The 12,232-nt window shown below is 39.0% G+C and overlaps 1 protein-coding gene across 6 annotated transcripts in view; it reads right to left on the bottom strand.

The window, feature by feature from the left end:
• map4k5 (mitogen-activated protein kinase kinase kinase kinase 5) overlaps positions 1-11,357 on the bottom strand; it is a 28,300-nt gene extending 16,943 nt beyond the window's left edge. For all 6 annotated transcript variants that reach the window (XM_085441733.1, XM_085441732.1, XM_085441730.1 and 3 more), the window contains exons 1-8: positions 10,947-11,357; positions 10,394-10,624; positions 6,713-6,770; positions 2,564-2,654; positions 1,426-1,490; positions 1,251-1,306; positions 1,115-1,162; positions 74-116 (exon numbers count right to left, since the gene is read on the bottom strand). In XM_085441733.1, coding sequence (XP_085297859.1) covers positions 74-116; positions 1,115-1,162; positions 1,251-1,306; positions 1,426-1,490; positions 2,564-2,654; positions 6,713-6,770; positions 10,394-10,501 — 469 coding nt within the window. In that variant the 5' untranslated portion in view covers positions 10,502-10,624; positions 10,947-11,357. The remainder of the gene's footprint in view (positions 1-73; positions 117-1,114; positions 1,163-1,250; positions 1,307-1,425; positions 1,491-2,563; positions 2,655-6,712; positions 6,771-10,393; positions 10,625-10,946) is intronic.
• Positions 11,358-12,232: the final 875 nt, after the last annotated feature.

Consider the following 12,232-nt stretch of genomic DNA (forward strand, 5'->3'; position numbering starts at 1 on the left):
TAATGCACATACAGCTAAAGGCTGTTCAGGAGTTCAGGTTCTTATGAAATAAAGATGCTGAAGAGGAACTTACCCAACTTCACGTCTCCGTTGTCTGTCAGCAGTATGTTGGCACCCTGTAAAGAGTAAACATTTGATTTATGCTGAGAAAATCCATTTAAAAAACATACAACAAGAATTTATTAACATTAGAATGAAGCTTGATTCTCATGTAAAACAACGTTTCAAAAATGTACATTAGATTCAAACAGTTGTATCTATTATGGATCTCAATATGATCACTTCAGGCACACACTGTACTGCTGTGAGCACAGGAGCTCCGCCCACCTGCTCCTCAAACCTTCTGTTTGCGAGGGGGAGCCAATCAGAAAAAGTTGGCTTAAAGAGTGTTTCAGAGATTGAACTGAGGAGCTATATCAAAGCAGATAAGGATCATCTTATAATGTTAATGACGTAAAGTCGCTCAAGCAGAGTCTAAAAAGATAAATACAGGGCCAGAAATAACCACAATAACAGCTTTATATGTGTAAAGATTTCTCAGCAACACCCGGCATGTTACTATCCTGGCGTCTCGTAAACTTGGAGTAGTATCACAGCCTTTAATAGTTTCACTAATATTGTTTCTGCTGGCTGTGACTGACGGTGTCTCTGGTGGCATCCTGCGGTGAGAGTAGAGGAAACAGGAAGTGCTTGCTGCATAGAGCTGAAAAAGATAATAGATCCAGCCCTGACCTTTATGATAACACATGAGAGCGAAGTTCCAGGCTTTAGTGCATGCATCGAGCAAAGTTAACTTCAGCTCAAAAGTGCAAAAGTAGCATCAGTCACATGCTTCCGAGCAAGCACACCCAGTTATGCTTTTCCTGTGACTTTGGTTTTACACCTATGCTGCCATGTCCGACCTCTGCCCCATTTTGAGGGCCACCAATGCATTCATGCTGACATTAATAGTACTGAAACTGCTACTTGTGCTGCTGCTTTTTCTTGAGATGTTCTGAAATTTACTGCTTAAAGTATCATCAGACGGTCGGTGTTTGTATGTGATGTATTACAACAGCCACGATAAGGAGACAAAATTCACATTCAAAGAAAATGAAATAAAAACCAATTGTACCTTGATATCGCGGTGCATCTTCCCCTTAATGTGGAGATATCCCAAACCCTGTAAAGGAAGGCACAGCATTACGTAATGACCACATTTGAAACCACAAACTCTGTAACGTTTCCTCAAAATATTCCAAGTAAATTACCTGTAAGGTCTCTCTGCAGACGTATGCTATTTGAAGCTCTGACAGAGGTCCAGTCACTATTACACACATTCATTCAATGTTAGTAGGGCTGAAGACAGAGATGGCACAAGGTGCATAGCAATAAAACGTAGTTCATGTCTGCACCTTGCCATGTATGAATAAAACTAAAGCTCACCATGATAGATGTCCTGCAGAGATCCTCCCCCGCAGTACTCCATGCATATCCAAAGTTTCTCTCGACTAGAAAAAAAAAGCAGAATTAAGAACATTTTAACCACTTATGCAGTCACAAAATACACCAGAGCAAACAAACATTTTGAGAAGCTGCGAAGCTTGTTTTAGAAAAAATAAAATAAAATTGCTCCCTGATAAAAAACAACTAAGAATAAGAGGTGTAAGAGTTCTGAAACTGGAAATGAATCCTCCATAGAAAGTTTCTTCCTGTTTCACATGAAAGCTGAACATCTAAAAAGCCTTCAGGTAAAGCGTGTGCTGAAAATACAACAAGCGATCGCTGCTGTGGTGAGAAGTTTTCTCTCAGCTTTGTTGTTCACACGCTACACCCTAAAAAACATATAAAAACAGACCAAAAACAGTAACAAGGCCTTATAATTTAGAGAATGGTTGCAGTCCTAATAAAAACGACACGTGAACCAGTAGAGGGGTTGCTCACTGCCACCTTGTTTCACTCAACATTTAGGTGGTCATGGAAACCATTTCAGGTAACTAAAGGGGTCAACAGGAAACTTAAAATTTCCCCAGATAAACAGGGGTTCCTTTGATTAAATTAAGGTAGTTTTATAATAATTAATGCACAGTTCATTGCTCATTAACGCTTTACTGTATCCAGTTGAGCTCTGTGTGGCAACGCCACATAAGACATGCCTGCTGAGATAAGACATACAGCTCTCTGCACGAATAGCCAAATAAAATAGTTCAGAGGCTTTTATTCCATTTAAACCTGCTGGAAGTCTAAGGAAGATGTGGGCGGAACCGGGCCAACTTCCTCTGAAATACCAGCCACAAATCATGGACTCCATTAAAACAGAAGAATAGCATCCTGGCACCGAAGGGCCTAGTCAGCACCCGTCTGCCCAGTTGAAGAGTCTGAGTCATACTTTCACACACACAGGTTTACTAAGTAATTAAATACATCATGTGAGTTTCAGGCAGTGGCTTGTTAAATCCTTTTGACAGTTACATATGAATTCCAGAAATGTTATGCACTCGACTGGCTGTGAGAGTGAGGAAAAAAAGAAAACAAACTGTGAGGGTAAAATGACTACGCAGGAGCATTTTGTGCTGGCTCTTACCAGAGGTAGCTCCCAAAGTAGGCCACAATATTGTGGTGCTTGCATTCCTTCACCATGAAGATTTCCTGCTGTATGATGGAAAAGTCATCCCCTGGAAACAGAGAGAGAAATCACAGACACACGGACCAAAAAAAAGTGTTTATTTCATTTTCTGCCCTGCTTTGTTTTAAAATGAAAAATTACTGCAGTCTTAAAATAAAAACCATTTAGTTTAAAAGATCATGTAAAAACCCTCAGAGGTAGTATGTTTTTTGGGCACTAAAGTCTGTTGACACAAACGACCACACAAGCATCCAGCGTGTGACAATGCTTGCATCTTCCTTAAACTTTAGGCTTTAAAAAGGCAAAAAAAACAACCCTAAACCTTCTCTTTGTTATCTTTTCAGTTCAGTAAACAAAAAGTCTTCCCATGTTTGCCAAGGTTTCACCATATTTTATCCCTGTGTAAATACAGCAGGATACAGAACACTCAATGACATGAGAGGTTTTAAAGTTTATGTGGTATAGGTCATTATCAAAGCAGCATTCCAGCTCAGCAAAGATCACCACCACATTTAACCAGTAGGAAGCAAAAAGACAAAAATATGTAAGCTCAGCTGTCCCAGTTGAGCATAGAAAGACAGCCCTGGAATACATTAACAGCTGGTTAAGATCAACTACACTCTGTGACTGTCATCACAGGCAATGCTTTAAGCTTAAGTTCATATATAAATGTCTTTGGTTCCGCGATCAATCATCCAGGTTAGGAAATGAAGAAGTACTCAAACTGATGAAGCTTTTCTCCCAGTGAAACGCTACGTGCAGATGAACAAAATCCACTTTCTTTGATTCACACATAAATATACTCTCTGCTTAAATAAATAGTAGGTTGCACATCATTGGTAGTGACAGGAAATTACTGAAAACAAACTTATTTCCTTTCCAGGCTGTGGTCAAACCTGTGAATTCTTGTAACTGAGGTGGTATGTGAACAGACCTCTTTTTTTGCTTCTGTTATACAATCATCAGAGTAAATTAAACTGAGCTGCATTACACAACAATACTGTGCTTCAGACACCAAACCAGGTGGTTTGGGGTCAGCTTTTCTGATACAGGGCTAGTTACACTCAGAAAGAAAGCATGATCAGCAGAAAAACTTCCTGAAGCACAGCGGCTCGTTATTGTGCACAAACACTTTGCAAGCAACTAGGCAACTTGCGTACAGCCAACCTGTTTTCAGTGTGTCTGGGACAGTTTAGGCTTTTTCACGTGCCTGGAATGCAAACACGAGTCAAACTATTTAAACAATACACGAGTCGTGTCTTAAAATAAACCAAACACTATCTATATGCCTTTGATTTTCCTACATATAACTCAGTATAGCAGAAAGCACACATTTCCGTGCGTCACATTATTTTAAGTGACACAGAAGGAGACTTTTTTCCCGAAAACTCATTCAGTCACCAAGGTGGCATGTCAGACATTCTGCTTACAGCTTTTACATAGCTGAAATGTCAAAGAAAAGTTTACCAGAAGGAAGACGTATTGCAAAAGTCGAATACACCTCCAACTGCTTTTTACACGCACGCTGGGATATTCCTGTTAATGTGCCTTTAAAAAGCTTTAATCAGATTCACAATTAAATCTACTTGGTAAAGTTTCTTTTTCCATTTACTCAACACACTGCCATAGTTTTTACTTCTGTACTTTTTGTTACACATTCAACATGTGCAATGATGACGATTGAATTACTCGGTGCTCAATATGGTCAAGAGAAGCCTCAACAGGAGGAAGTGGAGCATTGGCGTAATTCTGCTTGACTCCCTCCACTCCATTTGTTAAATGTCCTATAGATAAGAGGCTATAATAAGAATATGAGTAATGCCTCACACTCACCGGACCTTGTGAAAGCAACTGCTTGACAGCTTTGACGCAAAGCTCCAATTTTTTTCATGGAATCCTACATGAAGCCTCACCTTGGCGAACAGGGTTATAACTATGTCATACCACATGTGTACAGGGAGAACTAGTGTGGATCACAAACAATCTTAAATATATCTGTTGACTGACAGCAAAGGGTTTGAAGAGCCACAAAAATTTGAGCAGGAGTAATTTTAGTGAGTGAGCTTAGTACAGAAAACAAAATACATAACAAGTCACCCCACAATCTTCTCTTCTTGGTGAGCAGAGGCCTAAGAGTTTAGCCACTTCCTCCCAGATCGAGCGCTTCCCCCTGCTCTGAATATACACTATGCCTCTCATCGTGTCAAGTTTCATTTCAGTATGTAGGACTTTTGTCGAAACCTGTTACCGATAATCTCAGAAATAAAGTCCTTTTTTAATTTAAAAACATATCTGACGGTAGAAGAAGATGGCTTTATTTTAACTGACTGCTAACTGGAACCATCCAAAGATGAGAAACAAGATTAGGAAACATTAAAAGTTACTGTTTATGTGTTGAAATTTAAAAAAAAGAAAGTAAAATAAAAAAAAAGGTAAGTCTGGTGACATAGTTCTGAGAATCTCTAGTGGAAACTGCTGGGAGGTTTTTGCAAACACACAGAACTTAAAAACTAGAGTCACAAGACGACCAGACTAATGATGAAGTGATTATGAGTTTGTACCAAAAAAAGAAAAACAAAGAAATGTCCTTCTCCATTTGTCATTAATGGTCACACAGTGACAACCCACACCAATTTGGTTCAGTGGTTATTTTTCTTTTAATGTTGCAGTCAAAAGCCCCACAGTCTCACCGCCAGAAGGTTTTACCACTCCTAACTCTTTTTCTGTCCCGTATTTTCTTACGGGCGTCACTCCTGGTTAAACCTGTTTGATTGCACGGTCCACCCAAAGCTGTTTACCTCGAGCACAGAAAGGAGGGCCTCTTGCGAAAGATTAGGTAAAGAAAGGAGTCCTTCTTTGACCAAAGCTGGGTCAAAAAAAAAAGAAAAGAAAAGAAAGGAACTCTGAACACAGGTTTAGATCATCTTGATAATCTATTGAGTTAACCTGTAACAATTTTTGCTTTAAAGCCTTTGCAGTCCAACCTTCTCACTTCATCTGATATTTTCTGATCATTCCTATATAACCTGTCAAGTCTGCACAAGTCATATCGACCATTTTGCACAGTCCATCATAAAAACAAGAAACGTTCCTCCCTCGCCAAGTCTGTCTTTTGGCATGCAGCTCACTTTCCTAATTTTTTTTTTAACAGGTTAAGCGTGACAAGAAAGACGAGAAATGTTTCTTTGCATCTGTTTACGACCAGCCTGCCAATTAAAAAAAAAAAAACTATCTTGAGCAGTCAAAACATGTGATGCACGTTTTTATAAACTGCCTTTCGTTCAACTTAATCAACAAGAACCTTCATCAGAAAAAAAAAATCAAACAAAGAAAATACGTTGCGGCTCAACTGCATTACATAACAAGATGGGACATGTTTTGGCCCTCAACCAGCTTCAGCTTTCTGAAATTTGTAGTTGAAATATTCAGCTTGTGGTCTCCATCAGACAAATTTAGCACCATTGATCTCAGTCATTGTCATAAGCCGAGGCCACCAAGTCAGGATAAATTCATACTTTTATGCTCTGTCCTGCAGGAATCCATACTACCGCACAATAATATATAGAATAATAATAATATATATCAAGTTCATGGATCAAACATTTAAACATTTGACAAGAAGAACAAATGTAAACACTGATTAGTGATCCTATGATTCTTCATTGACCCAGACATGTGATGAATGAAAGAAAAGCATAAACAGGAGTGAATGTCCTCCTTCGCTGTTAATCAGCTGAGCTCTGTCTGGTCGCTGGTGGTACAAAGCCCTCTCCGTAATCCCACTAATCTGGATCGTGCTAACTCTGTCACTAGGTCATTACCAGCATAAACCCCAAAGTGGAACCAGTCTTTCTGTTCCTTGTACACAAAACCACACATCATACTCCTGCTGGGAAATGAGATTTATTTTTCACTGTTTAGATATTTGCCTTTTCTTGATAAATATTATATAAAATCTTCAGTTTACGTAAGAAGTCCAGTTTTGTTGCAGCAAAAAAAATTTTTTTTACAGTTATTTGAGGGGAGTTTTTTTCTGTAAAATGCTAAAAAGCTGTGTGTTTTCTTTTCACTGCGATGAGATAATGAAATAAAGGTAACAGCTCTTACCTGGTTCCAACTTTATGACCTTCACAGCAGCAAGCTCTCCGGTTTGTATGTTTCGAGCCTGAAAAACACAATAACACAATTTTAACTGAGGCTTTAACTGTAGGTTGCTCACCGCCTGTTAACTGTATTGACTGAAACACTGACTATAGAGACCAAATAAACTTGAACACAAAAGTCAATAAAGAAAAGAAGTTGTGGCCAACCAGCATTATAAATTAGCCACCAGGGAAAGGCCGGACACCGTCTGTGACTTATGAATAAATGTCTGAATGTCTGCATATTTTAGTCATTCCTCAGTTAATTTTTTGTTTCTTCCCTGAATCACTTCATAATGCCGACAAGCATGTTTGTATTTCATAGATTTTACAAAGCATCCATCATGTGTAAAAGTCCTGTGCTACAGCAGGTTTCACTGAAGTCCAAATCCAGGTCAAGACGGGATGCTGCCTAATCCGAGAGAGTGAAATGTCTGGACGAGCGGCTAAATCAGCCATAAACCACAAAACCCAGCAGCCTGGGCATCTTTCAGTAGTGGAATGTGGTGGTGATTCACACATGTAAACAGCAACCCAAACAAAGCTTTAAACTGTTTAAAATGCAGCTGCGTGCACACAAACATAAAGACATTTAAGAAAACAGAACAATTTTTTCCTACTGTGCACATATTACGAGAGCATGTGACTGTTCTGCTTTAAACTCAAGTGTGTTTAGTATTTGTGTTGAACCTCTGTTTGTTACTTCCTGAAGCAGAGGTAACCAACCTAAGAAATAAGCCACTAAAGGGGGGAGTTTTCATTATAATACCCACATACGAGATGAAGCAGAGAATATGTAGCATGTGACACTGTTTCTCATTTCCATTAGGATTCTTTCCATCTCTCTCTCACGTCTCTGGTCTCATGTTTGCGCAAATTCAGGGTAATTACAGTGAGGCTGATTCCTTCAAACTGAACATATACATAGAACAAAGTGAGTAAACATCATAAGTGTGAAAGACCTGGCACTTTTCACAACTCAAAATACCTCCAGGTACCCCATTATTTTGGGAAAACAAAACTTTTCTAGCATTTTTTTTTTAAGTCAAATTTGATTGTTGAGCCTATAAGTGCAGTTTTAATGCCCTTGTGACAATCAAAATATAAGTAATTTAGATAAGGCTGTAAAATAGCTGGTCAAATAATGGATGTGTAACTAAGATGGCTGCTGAGTGGTGAGACTAGCTTCTAGAATGATTTTACTACAAGTGACTGACTATTTACAGTATCCCTTAGTTCCCTCTTTGTCCCTCAACACTTAACTTTGATGCAAATATTTTCAAAGCCATCGATACTCCATTCATCTACTGGCCTTCCAAGATTGGTTTTTCCCTTTCTAATTGTGTTATATGACAGGAAATTGACCAGAAAAAGATTCACAACCTGGGGAATTACTCTACAACTAAAGAAAACCAAAATAACCTCCACAGAGATGCCATGAAATTGTTAAACCAATATATTCACATGTAGTAAACATTCAAAGGTGAGGAATGCCATGCTGAGGACTTTTCCCAAATCTAAAGGCGCTTTCTCTGTCAAAGGGCAGAACACACCCATAGTGAAACGCATGTTTAGACAGGGGCCTGATCATATTTCAACTCACTGCAGCTCTGAGCCTGTGAGCTCCGGGAGAATACCAGGCGCAGCATACCACCGGTGGCCTGTCTGGGGGTGGAGGGTGGGCTGGCTCGCTGGCCAGGAAGGCTTTGTATGGAGGGAGGCCATGTGAGCCCGGCTGAACCATCACGTCTACATCAGATGGTTTGTCTGTTTGTGTGCGACAGATAAATAAACAAGAAAATTCTCCAGCAAAACGCACCTCGCCGCAGCCAGACAAACAGTGGGAAACATCTGGCAGTTAGTCGGCTATACCCAGCAAATTAATAACACATACGCAAAACAGCATTGGCTTGAAACAAATACATCAACGCACTAATATAATCATTCGATTTTCTATGGGGATTCTCCAGATGTTTGAGATTCACAACAATCTGACAAAGAAAAGGAGCAAATCCTCATAAATGTGCAGCTGGAACAAGTAAAGCTTTGCCATTTTTCAAGAAGAACATGGTAACAAATCACCCGAACAGTCAATTACTCTCTCTCTACTCTTTCTTACTTTGGACCTCTGGTTTTAACTGCAATAAAAGACTGTAGACTCAAGACTATTTGCCCAGTTTTTCCACAAAAAAGGGAAAAACCCCAAAAAGAAAAACTTACGAAACTAGACTGTCTCACAAAAAGCTGCAAAATAAATACAGCGCATATGCAAGTGAGAAAAAGGAACCAAATAATCATATGTTATTGCTGACAATCTTTCTATATCCATGTCCAAAAACTAAACACAAATTTGACAGCTGAACTCTTATTCTGAAAAGTTATGCATCACACAATGTACTGTAACTGACCACTTTATTAGGTACGTCCTTGTACTGTCCTGGAGCCACTTTCGCTTTCAGAACTGCTTTAAATCTTCACAGCACAGATTCAACAAGGTGGTCAAAACATTCCTTTGGCCCATATTAACAGATAGTATCACACAGTTGCTGCACATTTGTCACGTGCACATCCATGATGTGAATCTCCTGTTCCACCGCATTTCAAAGAACAATAGAATAGAATAGAAATATCCTTTATGGACCCTGACTGGGGGAAACTGTAGTCTTCCAGCAGCAAAGTGACAGGCAGATGGAAAATGCAAATAAAAAATAAGAAATAAGAGACTGTACACTAAGTAAGGGCAATTTACAACATAAGCTGGTGTAGCCCATCTGGTTCAAGGTTAGACATGTTATGCATTCAGAGATGCTCTTCTGCATACTTCTGTATAACGAGGTATGCTGAACGAGTGGTTATTTGAGTTACTCTTGCCCTTCTATTAGCCTAAAGCATTTTGGCCATTCTCTTCTGATATCTGGGATCAACAAGGCATTTTCCCCTGCTGCTCACTGGGCACTTTTTGTCTTTTTCAGATATTATCTGTAAAGCCAACCAATGATAGTGTGGTGGAAAATCCCAGTAGATAAAGAGTTTCAAAAATACTCAGACTATCCATCTGACACCAACAACCACATTCAAAGTCACTTAAATCACCTTTATTTCTTCCTCATTCTGATGTTCAAATTGAACTTCAGCAGGCCATCTTGACCATGTCCACATGCCTATCTGTTGAGTTACTCCCATGTGACTCTCTAATGACATATTCAGTTAGCAAGCAGCTAAACAGGTGTACCTATTGAAGTAAGTGGTGAATGTATTTCTGATGTATGTTGCATTGTCTCCACCAAAAGTGGTAGAGCAAACTAACAAGAAGATACAAGCAACGACCTGAGCACAACAGTCAAACTGGTTTAGCAACACTGCCTCCACAAGCAGGAAAATACAGGTAACAAACTGATCCAACCAATAAAATAAGATAACAAAGTAAAAAACAGTAAGCGCCACCATATGCAATGTTTGGCGCATGAATGGATGCACAACCTGGCTCTCACTCAAAAGCTCCTGTCAATGTGTTTGCCACATGTTATCATGGCTTACAAAGCAAACACCACTCTGGCTTAAATTACAGCGACAGCCTGATTAGTCATGATGTGGTGGGTTATGTTATCTCTAGCTCTAATGATAGACTGTGGGAACATCACTGTACCTTATACACGTCTCCATATGTGCCACTTCCAACCCTCTGAATGAGTTCAAAGTCATGCTGAGGGTTCCTCCTTTGGATTTCATTGCTTGGTCGGGTAAAGATATCCATGGTACCTTGACCCAGAGATGCCTTTACATTTATTTGGACTGACCAACGGTGGTGTCGATGATCTGATGCAACAATGGTTTTGAGTCAGTGTTACTCAGACTGCCCGTCCCTGTTGTCCATGTCCTGAAAGGTGGAAAGTTTTTTGGGGAAAAGTGCACAAAAGAAAAACAGCGAGTATTAATCTCTATTAATAACCCTGGACGAGCTTAGCTTTGACATCTGTCACGCAAGCACTAACTAATTTACCGCCAACTACTCCTCAAAAGTAATAAAGAGACAAGCATTTAAAAGCAGTGACTATTATAACGGTATTAACATGCAGGTTGTGGTCATTCCAGCAATTAGCCAGAGCCGGTGAGAGGCTTAGCATCCGGGCGGGTCAGCTAACGCTAGCTAACTGGCTAAAGTTAGCTTCTCGGCTGGCTTTAACTTCAACAGTGTATACCTTCAACAACACAAACACGGCGGGAGCATGTCTTGAACTCCGAATCGTTTTCAGGCTTTTAACTGTGCGATGGCGTCGAATAGTTATCCAAAAAAAAACAAACAAAGGCGGTCCCCCTCTTTTGTTATCGAGGGAACAGTAGTAAACTTCACTCGCTTGCTGGTCCTGCTGCTGCTGCAGTTCACTCCTTCAGAGAAAAAGCGACAGGGTCGACTTCAAATCCCCGCAAGCCAGCGTTAAGTTTTGCCGTTGCCATGTCATTTCCCTCGGCTGACAGTTTTAGATTAGCCTCGGGCTCATGGGTAGAATACTAACGTTAGACTACATAAACAATAAACTGTTGGATTTACTGAAATAACACGCTCCCTTAAAAGCAACAGTGTGTTACTAATCTTTGTGGAGTCGCAGTTATTGGACGCTGCTGCATTCGAGTGCATCACGGAAAATAATCTAACCACAATCACGTATTTATTACATCGTTAATAATATAACAAAAGTATTCGATTTGTAATAAAGAAATAAAAATATAAAGGGCATTCAAAGCACATGAAATGTATCTAGACGTCTCATTTTTAAAATAGTACCTTTTCTTTATTATCTATTCGAACCAAATTTTGATTTATGGGCTCGTTTTTGATGTAGTTATGGTTTAGTATCTCAGCATATCTTTTCAAAAAAAGTTGGATGAATAAAATTTCTGTTGAGATGTAATTATGACCCCTTAAAGTTATCATTTGCAGGTATTACTGTATTTGAAAATGCTTTACAAGCATAATTTCATGCCACAAAATACAATCAGGAATAATAAAAATATTCTAAATAAGAGAATATCTTTATTTTTCAAAGGGTTGGTGGAAAAAGGTCTGAATTTTTTTGATGTATGATTATAGTAATATTTTAGGTTATTCTTTTTTTTTTTTTAATACAATTTAAGTGAAATAATTATCTGATATCAGTAGGTCTAAAACCAGATATCTGTAATTTCCTTTATTACCCAACATGAAAGTGGTTTATTTTAAGGCAATAATATTTATCCATGTGTTAGAATATGATATGGGTAATTGTTTTAAGGAGTTGATGTTTTCTTTTCATAAAGTTACAGTTCAGTTCAACGTATAGTAACAGTTCAATAAAGAGGGGAATTTGTATTTATTTATTTATTGAATGTAGTATTTTAACAACATACTGACTACTGCTTTACCCATTTGGAATTTACATTTTTACAAAAGCGCACATGAAGGGGGCATACCTTTCAACCTCTGTGTAATTACCGCCACCTGCCGGTA

Source organism: Copadichromis virginalis, linkage group LG19, assembly GCF_057382275.1.
Source record: "Copadichromis virginalis isolate Kocher_CV1m ecotype Utaka linkage group LG19, C_Virginalis_male_GT1.1, whole genome shotgun sequence".
NCBI lineage: Eukaryota > Metazoa > Chordata > Actinopteri > Cichliformes > Cichlidae > Copadichromis > Copadichromis virginalis.